The sequence below is a fragment of the Balaenoptera physalus genome (assembly GCF_965194825.1).
Source record: "Balaenoptera physalus genome assembly, chromosome: 2".
Classification (NCBI taxonomy): domain Eukaryota; kingdom Metazoa; phylum Chordata; class Mammalia; order Artiodactyla; family Balaenopteridae; genus Balaenoptera; species Balaenoptera physalus.
In genome coordinates, this window is record NC_138883.1 from 46,478,722 (window position 1) to 46,497,548 (window position 18,827).

At 38.4% G+C, this 18,827-nt stretch overlaps 1 protein-coding gene across 1 annotated transcript; it reads left to right on the forward strand.

The window, feature by feature from the left end:
* Nucleotides 1–34: 34 nt before the first annotated feature.
* CNIH1 (cornichon family member 1) lies at nucleotides 35–18,424 on the forward strand. Its single transcript, XM_082450512.1, has 5 exons — nucleotides 35–239; nucleotides 5,362–5,430; nucleotides 9,391–9,503; nucleotides 10,586–10,729; nucleotides 14,228–18,424. Exons 1-5 carry the CDS (start codon nucleotides 159–161, stop codon nucleotides 14,253–14,255), a joined length of 435 nt encoding a protein of 144 aa, XP_082306638.1. The 5' UTR covers nucleotides 35–158; the 3' UTR covers nucleotides 14,256–18,424.
* The last annotated feature ends 403 nt before the right edge of the window (nucleotides 18,425–18,827 follow it).

The following is an 18,827-nucleotide window of genomic DNA, read 5'->3' on the forward strand; positions in this document are numbered from 1 at the left end:
GGCTGGTGCGCAGGCGCGCTGGGAGGGCTGGCGCCCCGGCGGCGGCAGCGGCGGCGGTGTGGGCTGTGGTCGCGGGAAGTGAATGGTTTTACCCAGAGGGCCCTGCGGCGCCTTTCTCCGCTGGCGCCGGAGCTGCTCACTGCTCCTCCTCCCCGGCCATGGCGTTCACGTTCGCGGCCTTCTGCTACATGCTGGCGCTGCTGCTCACCGCCGCACTCATCTTCTTCGCCATTTGGCATGTGAGTAACCGGGGCCGGGGAAAGAAGGGCGAGGTGGCGGCGCAGCCTTTTTTCGCCCCGGGCCCGTGGTCGGGGCGGCCACGGCCCTCGGAGGTCCGCACGCCCGGGAATGGGGCCAGGCCGGGGCGGTGCCGGCCGCGCGGCCAGGGCCCTGCGCGCCCTCGGTCTGCGAACCGGGGCCTGCAGGTCCCGGAGGAGCCGAGGCGTCCGGCGGCTGGCTGGCTGCGCCCGCTGTGTCCCGGTGCAGGCCGCGCGCGCCGCTACTCCTCCCTCGCCGGGTGGGGCGGCCGCGGTCCTAGCGGGCCCTGCGGGACAGCGCTTCGCTGGCCGGCGCCGCATCCCCGCGTTCCCGCGTCCCTCGGGAGATGTCGAGGGCGCAGAGGGGCGTGCTACGTGCTGAGCCGGAATGAAGTTTGCCGAAATATTATTATTTAATGCAGATTGCCTTTGTTTTCTGGTGTCCACAGGAGTGTGGCCCAAATGAGGTAGTTATAACCTACTTTAGATAAATTTCCAGCTCTACTTTTCAGGCACTTGTTGGGTGCTCTTCAGGTAGAATCACCCCCCCGCCCCCGGCATTGTCTCCTGGTGAACTTTGATGCCGGTTGAATTGATTACTTTGTTGACCGTTATCTCCGAACTTTCCCCCTAAATCATACTTTGACCGACAAGAGTTTCTCGAGAGACTTCCTAGCCACCTCTGTGTTCGGAGTAGCTTGATTTAGTAGAGGTAGTTTTAATTTGATTTTGAAAATGCTCAGAAACCTTATGCTTCTCTAGGATAATTTTTTTTTTTTTCTCTCTTTTACTCACATGTTACAGGACAGAAGCACATCCTTACTGGTCCCTGTAAGGAACAAGTTAAGTTCCCTGTGAAATACAAGAGATTTTTAAGGATTCCTGTTTCTCTAACACAAAATTAGAAGCAGCCTTTTGGACATCAGCATTCATTAAAAATTTATCTTATTTTTGCTCTGCCCTCCATATTCTAGTACCTTCTGGAATATTGGTCTTAGTTTGAATGATTGGGCATGTTTGTGCTCATGGAAATTTTCAGTCAGGTTTCATCATGCCCATAGCAGAGATTTGTTATGGAGCATACAGGGGCAGAGTGATTTACGTGGCAGCAGTGTCTTGTGCAAAAAAAAAATAAAATAAAATAAAATTTCTCAAATCCATTCCCTTTTGCCAAGGAGTGTAATTACATTTATAATTATTTGAAACCCAACTGCTTGTGTAGTGGCGGAATGCTTATGTAGGCTGCTCCCTCAAAATGCTTTGTCAGTAGGAACCCATAACTTGAAGAGCATTTTGGGCTCTTCTTTGGTGGAATAAAGACAATAAGTAAAGATAATTGGGGATGCAAACTAGCTCTGCCTTAGTAAGCCTCTGATGAAACTGAAATGTGTGGTTCCCTGCCATTTGTAGATGAGGACTTAATCACTTCCTGCTTGATGGACACTCTGTTTTCTGAGCTGATGAGGATTCTTAGAAGAGAGCTGTGGATGGCTTACATTTTGGACTAGATTGTGTTTTGCTAAGAAAACCTGAACTGCACTTTAAAGAAAAAAATGGGTAATTTAAATGAATATGTGTTTGGGTGAAGTAGATGATTTTAAGTCCTGTTACAGAATTAAAAATTTGTTTGTACTCCACAGATTAGTGGAGAGCTTATATCCTTAGGGATTTCTAGTATTTCAGAGGATTGTGCATCCTTTGGGAAAAAATAGAAAATTCTAAATAAAGATATAGTTTTAATTTTTCTGTTAACTATGTAACCTTCAGTTTCTTTTCTTTTTTTTAAACTTTTATTTTTTTTATTTTTAATTTTTTAAAAATAATTTATTTTTGGCTGCATTGGGTCTTTGTTGCTGCGCGCGGGCTTTCTCTAGTTGCAGCGAGCCGGGGCTACTCTCCGTTGCGGTGCGCGGGCTTCTCATTGAGGTGGCTTCTCTTGTTGCAGAGCATGGGTTCTAGGCACGCGGGCTCAGTAGTCGTGGAGCACAGGCTTAGTTGCTCCGTAGTATGTGGGATCTTCCCAGACCAGGGCTTCAACCTGTGTCCCCTGCATTAGGCAGGTGGATTCTTAACCACTGCGCCACCAGGGAAGTCCCCGGTTTATTTTCTTAGGTCGTTTTAAGTATCTGTCAAAAGACTCATCTGGAAATTTCAAGTATAAATTCAGAAAATCCAGTTTATGTTAATTGTTGTATGGAGGATTTTTTTATGCTGATGGTTACGTCTGTCAGTTTAGTCCTAATTCATGTGATTGATGCTTTTTGGAGAATAGAGTTGGGAGCATAGATTTGTTTGAAAGCTAAAAATGCAGAAGTCATTCCCCAGAGATGTGCATCGAATTTGAAGGTATCCTGAATTGTGTAGTTTGCTACCTTTAGGGATTTTTGTTTGTTTGTTTGTTTTGTTTTTGCACTTTTGTGGAAAACTTTGTGAACGTCCTTGTCCAGACCCACAGTCACAGGAGATTTGAAAACCACTAGTTTAAGAATCTTTTCAGAAGAGTTTTGACAACTCTAGCTTATAGCACTCAAACAGAAACCCATTCAGTAACATACTCATTAAAAGATCCTTTGAAATCACCTGAAGAAACCGTCCAGTGGGAAAAAAGTTAAAGCACAAGTTTCATCCTCTGCTAGTAAATTGGATCTTGTTATAGGGAACTAATTGTATTTGAGATCACAGTCCTTGTCTTAAATGTTATTACTAAAATGCATTGGGAATATATCACAGCTAATGTCAGGTGATTGACTGATTATATCCATAAATAATCAGAAATTAGCATCTTCTAATTGTACATTTATATTTTTAACACTTATATGTGTTAGGGGTCATTAACAAAGGACAATGCCTTTTGGTGAGTTCTGTACTTTTTTTTTAAGCATAGGACTATTTTTTCCTTTTTCCCCCCCTTTCATTCAGTAAATATATATTTTTTTAAATTTATTTGGCTGCGTCAGGTCTTAGTTGCGGCAGGCGGGATCTTCATTTCGGCATGCGGGGTCTTTCGTTGAAGCGTGTGGGCTCAGTAGTTGTGGCATATAGGCTCTAGAGCGTGCAGGCTCAGTAGTTGAAGCCCGGGGCACATGGGATCTTAGTTCCCTGACCAGGGATCGAACCCGCATCCCCTGCATTGGAAGGCGGATTCTTAACCACTGGACCACCGGGGAAGTCCCATTCAGTAAATATTGATTGAACACTTATATAGGTGCCAGGCACTATTTTAAGCCCTGGGACATAGCAGTGAACACAGCAAAAATCTTTGCTCTCATGGAACTTACATTTTAATGTTTAATTATTTTCCTTCTATTTCTGCTTTCAGTACAATTTTTATTAGGCCAGGTTGGTAATTTTATAAAATTCTAGAAATTTAAAAAAACTCATCTTTTTATGAAGCTAAGAATTTTAACAGGGTAAGCCAGTATATTAAAAGCTAGAAATATATGACTTCAGTGATTGCTGGTAATATTGAGTAGCACTGTCTCACATATAAAAATACTAGTCCTAACCCACCAGAGGAAGGGCAGATTAAATTCTTTGTCCCCTGGGTGACTGGTGGCAGCAACTAAAATAGCTCTCCCATAAACTTGGGGCCTTTGGCTTCTTATTTTGACATAAAAAGGGGTGTGTCACTCCTATTTGATTTTTAGTGCATTTTGACTTTGAAGTTCTGTGTTCAGTGACCTTAAATGTTAAAGCCACATTTCTTCTCAGTGTGGACAGAAACATTCTTGATTCTTGCTGTTTTTTTTTTTTAATGGTATGATATAAAATTTTTATTTATTTACTTATATTAAAGTATAGTTGATTTACTCTTGCCATGCATTTTATTTATTTATTATTTATTGGCCACGCCACATGGCATGCGGGATCTTAGTTCCCCGACCAGGGATGGAACCTGTGTCCCCTGCAGTGGAAGCACGGAGTCTTAACCCCTGGACCGCAGGGAAGTCCTTGCAATGCATTTTAAGTGGATGAGATCTTTCTCCCCTTATCATATTTATAACTGTTTCACTCATCACACCATGAGAAGCTGGCCTTACCTGGGCTTTACCCTTCTTCAGTCTTTAGTTTGGTGACCAAATGAAAGGACCTGCATGTGGTAGGAATATACAGAGGACATGAAAGGAGGTCAGATTGATCATTTTTGCAGTGCCCTTAAACAGGCCTGCTCTTGCCTATGTGGTGCCTTAAGGCGAATTAGAATAAGATGCCTCTTGAGGCAGAGGATTAGAAAAGTCCTCCCTCCTGAATAGCCCCTGGTGCAGAGCCCATGCCAGGGTGCTTGGCAGCAGAAGCGTGCCTGGCATTGTGCCCCCACCTGGCCTTTTGTTCTGTGCAGAAACTGCAGTACTGTATGTGGTGATCCTGGCTGTGAAGTTTAATAATCTCTTAGTGTTCCTTTATTCTGAGGCTATTTCTTGAACTTCCAAATCGAAGCAGGACCGTGCAATGTTATGTGTTTAGGTATAAATGGGAACAAATTGAAGCATACAAGTCCATTTCTAGTGTCCCGCTGAACACTGTGACAAGGGAGGGACATGCACAGATGATTAAAAACACTTCACCCTGAGGGGCACACAGTCTAGTGGGGGACACAAACCTGAACTTAAATCCTCTCCTCCAGTATGAGAAATGCCAGCCTGATAGTGTTATAAAGCCTTGTGCTATGTGGAGATTAGACAGGCGTGCAATTATTTCTGCCCAAGGGAGTTAGGGAGACCTACAGGGAGGAATTGACATAGGAAGAGTGTTTTTTTAGGATAAAGAGGAGCTTCCGTAAATAGTTATGGCTGGGGGAAAGACTATTTCAAGCAGAGAAAATAACTTTAGTGGAGGCATTGACAAAATTAAAAATTGAAGATATTTATCACAGTGATATCAGATCATTTTAGTGATAACAATATACAAGTGTTTTCAGTTCTTTGAATGTGATTCTAGTTATTTATTAATTCCCATATATTGAGTTTGCTGTAAACTGGTACATATAAAGTTGCTACACTTCTGCTTTTGTCCTATTAACTTTATTCAGTTATGTTTGATGGGGCAGGTTTATTGCTGCTTTTTATTAAAGTGAGCGATCCTAACTACTTTATTTTTATTTTAGATTATAGCATTTGATGAGCTGAAGACTGATTACAAGAATCCTATAGACCAGTGTAATACCCTGAATCCTGTAAGTTATAATATAGGCTATTTCTCTAGATTTTTAAACTGTTTTTGCTTTTAACTTGATATAATTTGAAAATGGCCAATATTCTCAGTAGCATGATAAATTTGTACTTTTTGAAGTAGGCAGAATTTTAAAAAATATTCTTTTTCCTGTCCTGCTTGACTATTCTATTATTAATCTGCTGGTGATCTTGTCAGCTGTCATACTAACATTCTTCCAATCTGCTTTTTACATTGTCGGCCAAAGACAGTTGAAAAGGTCAAAAAGATTAAAAGAGTCAAAATTGCATTAAAGGTGTGTACTGCTTTTTAGTTTAATGTTTTAATGCTACATTCATTTCATGGGGAGGGTTAGGGCATTTGTATTTGTAAACTGTTCTGTTCAGTGTGCTTGTTCATATGCCTGTTGAGGTTTATGATTTCATGAAATTTCATATTTTATGCAAATGTTTGCTTGCTGGCCCAGTCAAGTAGGGAAAGCTGTTAAATGCTCATGCATTTAAAAAAATGTTATAGCCATAGGCACTTTGATATTAAATTATTAGGTGCAGTGTTTGAAAGTTGGTTAACATGAAGTGACTTTAATAGGTGAGATTATTCTTTTGTTGTAACTTACTCTGAGGTAGTCTGTAGGTGGAGTCTTTAGTACCATATCTATTTTTATCTTTGGTTTTGTCTATTCTGGAATTTATTCTTTCAGCAGCTGTTTATTCAGAGCCTTTTAGGTGGATAGCTCTGTTCTTAGGCTCTGGAATCTTGCAGTAAGGCTTACCTTTGGATTCATGCTGTCAGAATTTTGTGGATAACAATTTGTATACAAATGTCTACATAGTTATTTCTAGTATATATCCACTCTAAGTTTCTAAAACAGACCTGTCTTACACTAAGTTCTGAGCTTTTCTGGATTTAGTTATAATGTGGCCCCATTGTGCTTAGGGGTTTTATATATATATTTGACTTCATTTAGTTTACAGGAAGATTCTCCTGTAGCCTGTAGATTTGATTTTTGCCTAACTGGTCAGAAACTGAAAGGTTTTTTGTAAGAAAGCAGTGAGTATGTCTTCAAGAAATAGAATGTAATAATTCATCTTTAAAAATTACTTAACGAAGATGAAAACATATATAGACTTTAGTTGTGTAAAACTGTAAAGCACTAGCATGCTAGAGGGATTTTGTTTGGAAAGGGTCTATAAAGTTGGTTTGCTACTTTTATCATTGTTTCCTAGATAAATAGCCATGATGGAATAGATTCCTGATTTGTCTTTAAAGAACTGCTACAGTAAGACTTGATGTAGGTACAATTAAAAGTATTAACTTACTGTTTCTCTACTGTTATGAAGCAAAATATGAGATGAATTTGCTTTCTCACTGGAAGGTAATAATGTTCATTGTAAAACATCTTAACTTACTGTTTAAACTAATTGTTACCAAGAAATTAAGAAACTGAAATTTCTCCTTTTGATGGCTGTTTATTAATAGTATTCTATCTGCTTTGGCTTTTCATTACTTCAAATAACCAAATGATGATGAAGATGATAATAGCCGAAATCAGATGAGGGCTTTCCTGGGTGCCAGGCTCTGTGCTAAGCATCTTTACCTGGGTTTTTTCATTCAGTTTTCATGACAATCCTAAGAGGTGAGTATATTATACTCATGAATAGGAGAGTAAACTGAGGCTTAGTGAGGTTCAGGCACTTTGCCCAGGGTCACACAGCTAACATAGAGTCAGAATTCAAACCCAGACAGCCTGATTTTTTTAGGTTCAGATTCTTGTATTTTCCTAATTTACTATAAACTTTAAGAGGGACTAATTTCATTTTAAAATATAGAGTGTGATTTTTGGCTTTTTTTTAATGGAAAGAAATTCTTACTTTGTGCTTGGGACATCCTAATGCTGCAGTGGATTAGTGGATTGGAAGGAAGTTTCTACACCAGCACAAGTTGTGTTTTGGATAGGGTGCCGATAATTGGCTTAATAGCAGTGCATCTGACAGTTTTCCCTATTGAAAATTTGTTTTGACAGTTCTGCCAAAGTATGGGGGAAGACAAATACCATTATATTTAAAAATGTGAACCTTAACTACAGAATATTATGATTTGCATGTTTAAGTACTATCATTTCAGCCATATTTGCATGAGGTATTTATGGATACTAGTTTTTGTGTAAATGTGGGTTCCTAAATGGAATCATTTTGTGCCACTAATGGGGAAATTTCATGATTAAAGAATGATTGAAGAGGACTGGTCTTTATGAGAGATGCATAGTAAAAGTATCTGGACTGTTTTGAGGAGAAGGGAGGGAGTGTGGCATTTGTTTCATATTAAAACTGGTAGAGTTGCAGATTATCTTTATTATCACTCTTATTAAAGAATATTGTTTAAGAGCAGTAGGGATCATGCTTTCAAAATCATTTTCTCCCCATACCCTAGTCTGGAAAACTTGGATGGTGATTTGTATTGTTAGATCACTTGGTTTTAGAGGGCCGAAATAGGCTCATTATATTTTAAAGAAAAATCTTGTAATTTAAACTAGTATTATAAACAGCAGGTTCAGTGGAACTCCTAATAAAATGTATTATATATTTTTCTTGGTTTGTCCTGGTTGTAGTCTTTGTGTTCCAAAGATTTTCCTATGGATATTTTCTTGTTTTCTTGCAGATGTTTAACTTTGATCTTAATTAAATGCTGGCTTAACGGTCCATGTTATTTACATGTTTATATATATGTGCAGAGTTTATCTTGTTATTATATTACTTAAATTTGTAGAAAATATCTGGTTAGTGGTATAGATTAATTGGTTTTACTGGAATTTTATTTAAAATAGTATTAATTAAAAACTTTGCTTTACAGCTTTGAATGGGAAAAGTAATTTGGGAGTACTAGAAAGTCGACTTGAATAAGTAATATATTATTTCTACAGCTATAGTTTCCCCTCAGGAAAGATCTGATGGGACAGTGCAGCACATTTGAGAAACTGGCTTTGCAGCTGTGACTTGTAGGAAGCTCTTTGGCTGAAACTTGAAATGAAAGGTTTTGGTATTTATATTTAACAGAGTCATTAGGCTGAAATCTGTAGGATGAGAAAGATAATTTAAAGTAAAGCATGACCTCTTGGTCATTTTATAAAAAGTGTTTTGCTTGAACTCATTTTTCCTCACTTAATACTACCTGCTATCAAAAGATGTATTTTGTTTTTGAGTTCTGAGCTTCTACTGGTCTGCTGTGTTTGTAGTCCTTCAATGGAGAAAGCAGGCTGAAAGAAATAGGAAGGCCTTGTAGGAATGGGAGCTCAGGAACCGGGAGAATTCCAATTTCATGGTTCAGATCTTAGTCTTTTCCCTCCTACATTGCAGAAAGCACATCGTTTGCATCTGTGCATATTAATGTTCTTTCCCCCCGACTGTGCTGAGATTATTGGCTGTTGGCTTTCCATTGAAAAATTACTTTTGTGGTAATGTGATGTGGTTTGCTAAATATTGTATATGTAACATCCCTGGTTTCTGTTTAAAGGCTTAAAAACATTAATGTGTAAACTTCTAAAGGGGAGTTTTGTTTTTGTGGATTTTTTTATATCATGTTGCATGTGATCAGATATTTCATTTTTGTATTTTCATCATTCTTGAATGGTGGAAAGAAAGAATATTCTGAGTGATTAGCAAATAACTGTGAACAATCTGGGTGGTAACTTTGTATAATTTAACCTGTTGCTCTAAGAGTTTGGGTTTTAAATTTTAAGTTATATCTTATTCTTTTAGTGCAAGCTATATCCTCTGGTCAGTTGGCATATAATCTTGCTTTTGTTCAAAAGCTTAATATGGAAATAAAGCTCAGTAGCATCTTTCATTTCTGATTCTAGGAAAACAGTGATTTTTCATTATTGAAACTTAGTTGCCACCTGCTTTCCAAATTAGCAGTTGATTTAATGCCAAGGCATTTTGATAACTGGCTTGTGTTTTTCTTCCAGCTTGTCCTTCCAGAGTACCTCATCCATGCTTTCTTCTGTGTCATGTTTCTTTGTGCAGCAGAGTGGCTTACACTGGGTCTCAATATGCCCCTCTTGGCATATCATATTTGGAGGTAATATTTAGATACACTTCTAATACTTTTCCTAATTAAATTTTAATTATACTGTGGTTGATATGGTTATCTTACATGCTAGTCACCTAAACAAAAGTAGTTGGCATTTATTTTTAAAACCACATGGATGCACAAATAACTGTTTTAATACCTCTTATGGAGCTTATGTTATTATTCTTTAAAGGGTTTTTTAAAAAGTGAGGTATAACTTACATACGATAATGTGTGCACGTCTAAAGTGTACAGCTCAATGGATTTTTACATATGTATACACTTGTGAAACTACCGCCCAGATCAAGATATACAGCACTTCTAGCCCCCAGAAGAGTCCCTTGTGTCCCATTCCAATCATTTAGCCCTGTACTTTCACAGGAGAACCAGTGATCTCTTGCAGCTTAGATTAGTTTTGTCCATCTTTGAACTTCATATAAATCAAATTGTACAGTGTGTGTCTAACTTCTTCCTCCATGTTTACTTTGTGAATTTAAATTTGGTTATTTATAAAAGATTCATATTTCATAACTTCTAAATGTTATATCTGATCTATATAGCATTAGAGAGTTTTGTTTTAGATAGGCATGTCAAAATCTCATCGCCCTTAATTTTAGAACATACATACGGAAGAAGTATTTAGGAATAAAGTGGTTTCACATCTGTAACTGGCTCTGAAATGGCTCAGAAAAAAATGTACGTGTATTTAGAGAGAGAACAGAAAAGAGAAGGACAAAGCTGTGTGGTAAATGTGAACATTTGGAATATCTTGGTGAAGTGTTCTTTATGTTAAAATAAAAAGTTGAAAGAAAAAATTGTATTTCCTTTTTACAGTTATTCTTAATTTTCTTGGATTTCTGAAAGTGTAGAGGAGACCAGATATGACTTGTTTAACCACCTTGTTCTCTGTAGGGGCTCCAGTTTTAAAATTAAGGTGATAAAAGGAAAGAACTCCACCTAGAACTAAAAGTATGCTTCCCAATGTGGACCACCTCTCATTGTAACAAATATTATTTGAGAAGGAGAATGCTCCTTTCCATCCTGAAGGTTAGCTTCCATTCTGAGTGGCTAATCAACTGTGTTTATTACAGGTATATGAGTAGACCAGTGATGAGTGGACCAGGACTCTATGACCCTACAACCATCATGAATGCAGATATTCTAGCATATTGTCAGAAAGAAGGATGGTGCAAATTAGCTTTTTATCTTCTAGCATTTTTTTACTACCTATATGGGTAAGTTTAAAAAACAAAACGAGAATATGATTTCACTTTGCTGCCAGAAACATTTGCAGGCGTTATGGTCTGAATACCTTAAAATCCACTTGAAGAATAACTTGTGTCTTGAACGGTGGTACTGGTAACGGCACAGTGCACACCAGCAAATTCACACACATTGAATAAGCTGGTACTTGTCAAGGCAGCCAACTGATGTGCAGTCAGAGGCAGAAAGTTGTGCCAGGGATGCCGCTTCCAAAGTCTCAGACAGTCAGTGAAGGACAGTCCTCATTCTCCATGGCAGAGCAAGAGGATATGGCTGTGTGCGTTTGCAAAAAAGTTTCTGCTTGGCTTCAGTGTCTGTCTCAAGATTATGTTTAATTTTTCTTTATCATTCTTCATAAACTGTATGCTCTACCCTTTATTTTCTGGTTTGCATGATCCGAATGGGATGAAGGAAAGAAAAGTTCTGTCATATAGGATGCTGCAGTTATTTATTTTTTTTATTTTCTATTTATTTTTTTGGCTGCATCGGGTCTTAGTTGTGGCACACAGGATCTTCGTTATGGCACGTGGGCTTCTCTCTAGCTGTGGCGCACGGGCTCCAAAGCGCAAGGGCTCTGTAGTTTGTGGCAAGCGGGCTCTCTATGTGAGGCGCACAGGCTTAGTAGTTGTGGCGCGCGGGCTTAGTTGCCCCAAGGCATGTGGGATCTTAGTTCCCCAACCAGGGATTGAACCCGCACCCCCTGCATTGGAAGGCAGATTCTTAACCACTGGACCACCAGGGAAGTCCCGATGCTGCAGTTATTGATTTTCCTCCCTTTGTACTGGGATGGACTCATATCATCATTCCTCTAGGTCAGGGTTTCTTGACCTTGGCACTGCTGGTATTTTGGGCAGGATGAATCTTTGCTGTGAGGAGCTGTCCTGTGCACTGTAGGATGTTTGGCAGCGTCCCCGGCCTCTGCCCACTGGATGCCGTAGCTTCCCTCTGCCCCAGTCATAATAACCAGAAATGTCTCTAGACGTTTGCCACATGCCCTCTGTGGGGCAGAATCAGCCCTGGTTGGGAGGCACTGTTCTAGGTGTACTGTAGGTCGGGGAAAACAGCTGCTTATTAAAACTAGAAATGGACACGGGCAAGTGTGGAGTTATAATTTTTCTTTAAGCTTCATAAATACACTTTTCCCATTTTTTATTGATAAATATTCAACTGGAGAGGAATTTCCACCTGATTGTCAGAATCTGAAGAAAATTAGTTGTATTAGATGAAATTTTGGCAGTAATTAAGTTTCTCTTCCCTCTCCTTTCTGTTACTTGAAAACTTGCTTATTTCTTGTTTACATCATACTAGTTTCCATTATGGAAAAGGGTGAAGTGCTAGACTTAAATTTATGGAAAATGTATTTTTATGCTTTTAGACGTTATATTTGTGAAAAATGAGTGTCTGGTAGTACACCTAGAGACGTTCATACATGAAACAAAGATAGTGAAAAAGTTCTGAAAAGTGAAATTCCATGTGTCCCTTTAATTTCTGTTAATTTTCAGTTTTTAGTTTCTATAATAAGTGTCTGGAACAGTGCTGGCATATAGTAGGCACTTAAAACATACTTGTTGAAAGAAGGAAAATAAATGAATGCTTGAATAAATGATAAAATTGGAGATGTAGAGTTGTGGGAAAATGTTCACCAGGAGATGGTGGCACTACATCATTCATTTGTTTTAAATTGTCTATCAACACACATGCACACACACACACGAGTCCAGGCGGGAGGCCCAGCCAACACAGTGCCTTGGCTGAGGAGAAAGAGAAGGGCAGACACCCAGTCTGGGGGTCATATCAGCCAGGAGCCCCCATAAGAGCAGCAAACTAAGTCCCAGGCCTATTGATGGAGGAGGGTATCACCCCCCACCTGAAAGGCCTTTCTGAGAAGAGCCAGGGACAGCCAGCTGTCTGCACGAGGAGAATGGAAACAATCGCCCAGATCGCGAGAGCCCACAAGTTCACTCTGTCTCCATCATCTGTCCTCAGGCCGAGCACCAAGACCACTGACCCACTGGGCCCCCTCCCAGGCTGTCTGTGAACCTCTGTGAGCCCAGCCCTTACAATGAAGCCCATTGTCTTTCTTTAAAAAGCAATAGTAGAGACTTCCCTGGCAGTCCAGTGGTTAAGCCTGCGCTTCCACTGCAGGGAGCACAGGTTTGATCCCTGGTCGGGGAACTAAGATCCCGCATGCCAGGCAACGGGGCCAAAAAAAAAAAAAAGCAATAGTAATGGATAAGCATCATATTTAATCTGTGGTCCATCCAGACAATGGAATATTATTCAGAGATTAAAAGAAATCTATCAAGTCATGAAAATACATGGAAGAAACTTAAATGCATGTTGCTAAGTGAAAGAAGCCAGTCTGAAAAGGCTACAGACTGTCTGATTCCAAATTTATGATATTCTGGAAAAGGCAACACTATGGAGACAGTAAAAATATCAATGGTGACCAGGGATTAGCAGGGAGGGAGGGATGAATAGACAGAGCACAGATAATTTTTAGGGCAGTGAAACTATTCTGTATGATACTCTAAGGGTGGGTACGTTTGTCAAGCAAATACACATTTGTCAAAACCTGTAGAATGTACAACCAGTGAACCTTAATGTAAACACTGGACTCTAGTTAATAATGATGTATCAATATTGGTTCAGTTGTAATAAGCATACCAGACTAATGTAATAAGGGAAACCGTGTGTGTGTGTCTGTCTGTATGTCTGTCTGTGTGCTGGGAGCAGGAGGTCCATGAGAGGTCTCTTTACTTGCAGCTCAATTTTTCTGTAAACCTAAAACTGCTCTTTTAAAAAGTCTATTAATTAAATAATGATAACAAAAAATAGTCTATCAAGTTTGCACACCTCCTTGCTTTGTATTTCCGTTTAGACACACATGCTTTTGAACCATGCCTCTCCCACCTTGCCCTTCATGTAGGATCAAATGGTTATTGCTTTTTATTTTGCTTGTTGGTCCCCTTTTCTTTTTTAACCTTGCTGCTATTGCCTAGAGCCTTTCTCTAATGGGAAAGTGCCTTGATTGATCATTCCTTTCTGTAAAATGGGGATAATCGTACCTACCCTACTTCCTAGGACCTAACAGAAGGCCTGGCATGAAGTGAGCCCTTGGAGATGCTCACTCCTATTCTTAGACATAGCTCTGGAGCAGTGTGCTGTTGGATTGCTTCTCTAAGCCCTGATCCCCATTAAGCTTTCAGCTGTGCCGTTCTTGCTAAAATTGGAAAGGAAATAGGGGACAACTACAGCACATGCACTGAGCCAATCCTACCTTAGGCAAAAGTCCATAAATGCAGATTAAAATCATACTGTGAACTTGTCATTCATTGGTCTTTCCATTTTCTGTGATGGTGTGATATCACAAACTAGTTTGCTATATAAAGCAGACTCAACTTTTTGGTGCTCTTAGTTTTTATAATTAGTAATGTTTGAGTTAATAATAGCCTTTTTCTTCTTTTCAGCATGATCTATGTTTTGGTGAGCTCTTAGAACAACACTCAGAAGAACTGGTCCAGTTAAGTGCATGCAAAAAGCCACCAAACGAAGGGATTCTATCCAGCAAGATCCTGTTTCCAAGAGTAGCCTATGGAATCTGATCAGTTACTTTAAAAAATGACTCCTTATTTTTTAAATGTTTCCACATTTTTTGCTTGTGGAAAGACTGTTTTCATATGTTATACTCGGATAAAGAATTTAAATGGAATTACGTATAAATTAATATAAAATGATACCTCTGGTGTTGACAGGTTTGAACTTGCACTCCTTAAGGAACAGCCATAATCCCTTGAATGACTTCATTAATTATTGACTGTCCTTAGTCCATTGGAAGCTTTTGTTTATAGAAGTTGTAGGGCTCATTTTGGTTTTATTGAAATGCCATTTAATTATAAATTAGCTGTAGATATCAGGTGCTTCTGATAAATTGAAAATATATATCTGACCTGTGGAAACTTCATGGGTTTCCTCATCTATCATGTAGGTGATTATATATGGATGCATTAAAAAAATGAGTGGGATTTTTTTTTCCTTTGACTTGAAATATTATCCCTGTATATTGCATGAATGAGAGATTTCCCATATTTCCACCAGAGTAATATACTTGCTTTAATTCTTAAGCATAAGTGAACATGATACAAAAATATATGCTGACTTACTTGTGAAGAATGCATTTAAAGCTATTTTAAATGTGTTTTAATTTGTGAGACATTACTTACTAAGAAATTGGTTATTATACTTAGTGTTCTAATCTGGTGGTAAAGATATTCTTAAGAGTTTGCAAGTACTTTAGATTTTCAAAACTGAATGAGAGAGAACATTGTATAACCGTCCTGCTGTTCCTTTAGTGCAATACAATAAAACTCTGAAATTAAGACTTACTTTCAGTGCATTGTTTTAAAGATTACAAATAGCTATTCTTAAACTTGCTTATTCCAAATAAAGACATATCACTGTCAATTTTTTAAAAAGATAGTAGAGTATTACATTTTTTTTTTAATACCATGCTTGGATCTAAAAAGGAAGAGTTTTAAATGGTTAAGCACGTTACCTTCTTGTGTCACTTGACAAGATTCATCAACACTGGTGGCACAGCACCATCATTTTTCTTACCAGTTAAAAAAAATTATTGTGAAGCTTAAAATGTTTAAAATATTTTTTTCCTTTTTGAAACAGCATGTTTTAAGGTAAAATGACTTGTAAGTTTGGTTTTTTTGCTGCTGCTTGTAAGGCAGGTAAATTATAATTATGGCTTGCCTGTTTCCGTAAGCATTCTTGTGCTTTATTTGGGATGAGGAAGTTAAGGCAATTGAAAATAGTTTAAGTGGTTCAAAGTTTCTTCAAGGATCAAAGAAAGAAAACCATAGGCAGAAATTCCACATAATGATCAAGGGAGTTTATGGATGTGTCTGTGGAAGTCTTACTCTAAGTACCCCTTGAATTAGACGCTGCACTGTTTTATTCTCTACTAGTGAAAAACTGCCTCTCCACCTTTGGGAGAATGGCTGTTACTGTTTTGAGATTGGGTAATGGGGGTGAATACGTTGAAGAAGAGGATGTAGAACCAGAAGAGTGAGGAGAGTCCAACCATTTCATAATGAGAGACGCTTTAAAGACCTTGTCTTTTGTAGTCTGGAGCACGCGTCGAGGGATCATCAGTTCATGCAGTAAATTGTTTACTGAGCCCTTGCTAGGCACTGAAGACTCATGATCTGAGTATAAGCAGTAATTCAGTTTCTAATCCACCCAATTCTACCAGCTTGCACTCATTTTTCTTTCTTGTTCACAAGAACTTTTGATCATGAGAGACTTGGCCAAGTCTTCTGTACTTCACATAGGTTTCCTGGGGCAGTTACTTTTGTATTCCTGTCAAAGGATTTTCATGAGCCCTTGCTGTCTCTTAGCAAACACCACTTTCCTTTATAAGTTAACATACTTTTAATAATGTATTCCACAATACTTTCCAGGATTAATGCAAGGTTTACTGCTTGTAATTTGTGGAGGCCACCTTCTCATGCTTCAGAAATTAGATATGTAGTCCTCAGCTGATTCCTCAAAAATGACTGACAGTTGAGGTTCACCCATCTCAGTGGTAGATTGTTATTAGTTCCTAGGCATGTGTTTGGGTGCCTGGATGCTCTCATAATATCTACTCATCTTTACCTTTTCCAGTGTTTTATGAAATTAAGTCACTTACTAAGAGAAAGCAGAAACATAATATTTGCACTTGATAGTATCCCACTTGTTCTTTCCCTCGCTCTGAGTTTGCTTTGTTCCCCCCATTAATCTGGTTTGGGTCGCCCTAGCCATATTTCTACTTCTCCTGCATGCCCAGCTGAAACGTAGTTAGCCTGGGTTTGTAATCCTTTCCAGCTTTAGGCAGACTGCACCCTGTGTAGCCACAGCTGTTTATTTAGGAATTCTTTTTTCCCTTGTTACAATTACTTTTGCTATTGTGTGTTTTGATTTATCTTTAAGAGCATTCCAACTCTCTGAAACCATTAGTGTAACACACTGTGGTTTTTATCTGTATCAGCAACTCCTTGCTGTTGGTACAGATTCTCCTGCATTAAAAATCTTATATAACAAATGTAGTCTATTTAGCAGTTATTCTTAGTAAGAATACTATATCATGCCATCATGTCCTATTAGTGTTAAGGAGGTATAGGGGTAGAAACTTACTTGAATGCCTGAATCTGAATTTTATTAACAATGTTTGATGATTTTAACTGATAGTACCCACTCCCTATCCCAGGATAGAGGAGAGTTGGGTCACAGGCTGTACATAAACTGCTAATTTGTTTGAAGTTTGAATTACTTTTCATGGGAAGGGGGTAGTGATAGGAAATGACCAGATAATCCACTTTTGACACATACCAGGTATTCCTGAAGCATTTGAGAAGCCTCATGGATTACACCATGAATTGCCAGACCTACCAGTCAAATTTAGATACCCAGGTAATGGTCTTACACAAAGCAGCAGAGTGCATGGCAGTTTGTAGTATGTGTCTTTTAAAGCCTGTTCAGTATTTTCCAGCTTGAGGACCACTTACGTTAATAGCCCTCATCTTCTCTGCAGATCAACAACATATTTTGAAAATGTTTCAGATAATTGCATAGAAAGGAAATAAGAGATATAGATACACTTTGAAACTAGCAAATTATTTTCGTTGATACAACACTTCTCTTTTCCTCCAATTATATATATTTATGGAACAGTGTTCATGGAATATTATTGCCATAGTACAAAGAATGACTTCTGTGGATTTCTTCTGGTGGGCTTTCATTTCAGGTATGAAATAGCATAGCAGCATCAAGCCCATTAAAATAATCTATGTAAAAGTTTTCATCTAAGTTACTTATTTAAAATGTGCATCTCTCAATAATCAGTTGTACAGTATAATTGTAAATCAGAAGTTTTGACAGCCGAAATATTTTAAAACAACACTCTTTTCAAAGGGGAAAGATAGTAATGTCAAATAATTTAAGCTCTTTTGCTCAAACCAGTCACTGATCTGTGGTCAGACCAGCAGCTAATGAGTCTCTGGCACTAGTATTATAGCTTAGCAGATGGTTCTGAACTAATACTCTGGGGCGATGCTAAGGGAGAAAATGGGGTTCTGTTTCTGGATATGTTGAATAGCTTTCTTAGAACAATTTTACTTTGATTAAAATTAATGGTTTTAAAGCTAAATGTCTAAAAGGAGTAAACAACTCTGTAGCTTGTTCTGCTTGTTTTTGGAAAATAGTATTAACCACCTAAGGTGATCTGTGGGATTGGAGTGAAGGTTTTACCCTACTTTAGTTTCATTAATGCACATTGTGGAAGATGTAGAGAACATCTTGACATGGAAAAGAATGAATAAGTTAACGTTCATCGTACAGTGCTTTCCTAAATTTCTTTGGTTATCATGTTCTTATATTCTGGAGAAGAAAAATTTCTTAAATAATAAATTGATGACTAGGTAGATCTTAAAACTACTAAGGGAAACACAGAATATAGTTAGCCATCTGTGCTCATGGTTTGTTAGATTTAAAATCTAAGTTAACCTTAATGGTGCTGTACACCATCCAAAGACAGTGCCCTTATGTTGTCCTGCCTTCTTAGAGCTTGCTTGCTTGATTTTGCTTTTGTATATTTAATAAAAACTGTCTCAAATGTTTCCTTGTGTAGTTTGTGGATAACAGTTGAGTTTGTGTGTTGATTCTATTTCAGCAACTAACTGGCTTGTGTATGACCAGGATTCTAGCTGGTCTCTCTGCCTCCCTTCCCCAATTGTTTTGAGGGCTGTCCTGCAGATTAACCAGAGAAAATGCTTTTCCAAGAATGTTGGAATTACATGTTATTAAACTTAATTGGATAATTATATTTGAGTAGTGACATCCCATGTTTCTTTGTTATGGAATAATTGATGTTTTTCCTTATACCTAGTATTAAAATAGTTTAGTCAAGCATTTTGAATGTGGAACGCTTAACAAGCACTTGCAGTGGAAATTAAGAGATGCATGCACTTTGAAAATTCAGTTGATTATTAAAGGATTTGATTAGTCCATGCCAATATTTGT

Excerpts from the sequence above, each read along its gene's own strand:
- CNIH1 (XM_082450512.1), top strand. The coding sequence starts at position 159 with ATGGCGTTCACGTTCGCGGCCTTCTGCTACATGCTGGCGCTGCTGCTC. Across the intron at positions 5,431-9,390 it reads AGTGTAATACCCTGAATCCT|CTTGTCCTTCCAGAGTACCT; the intron begins GTAAGTTATAAT and ends TTTTTCTTCCAG. Across the intron at positions 10,730-14,227 it reads TTTTTTTACTACCTATATGG|CATGATCTATGTTTTGGTGA; the intron begins GTAAGTTTAAAA and ends TCTTCTTTTCAG.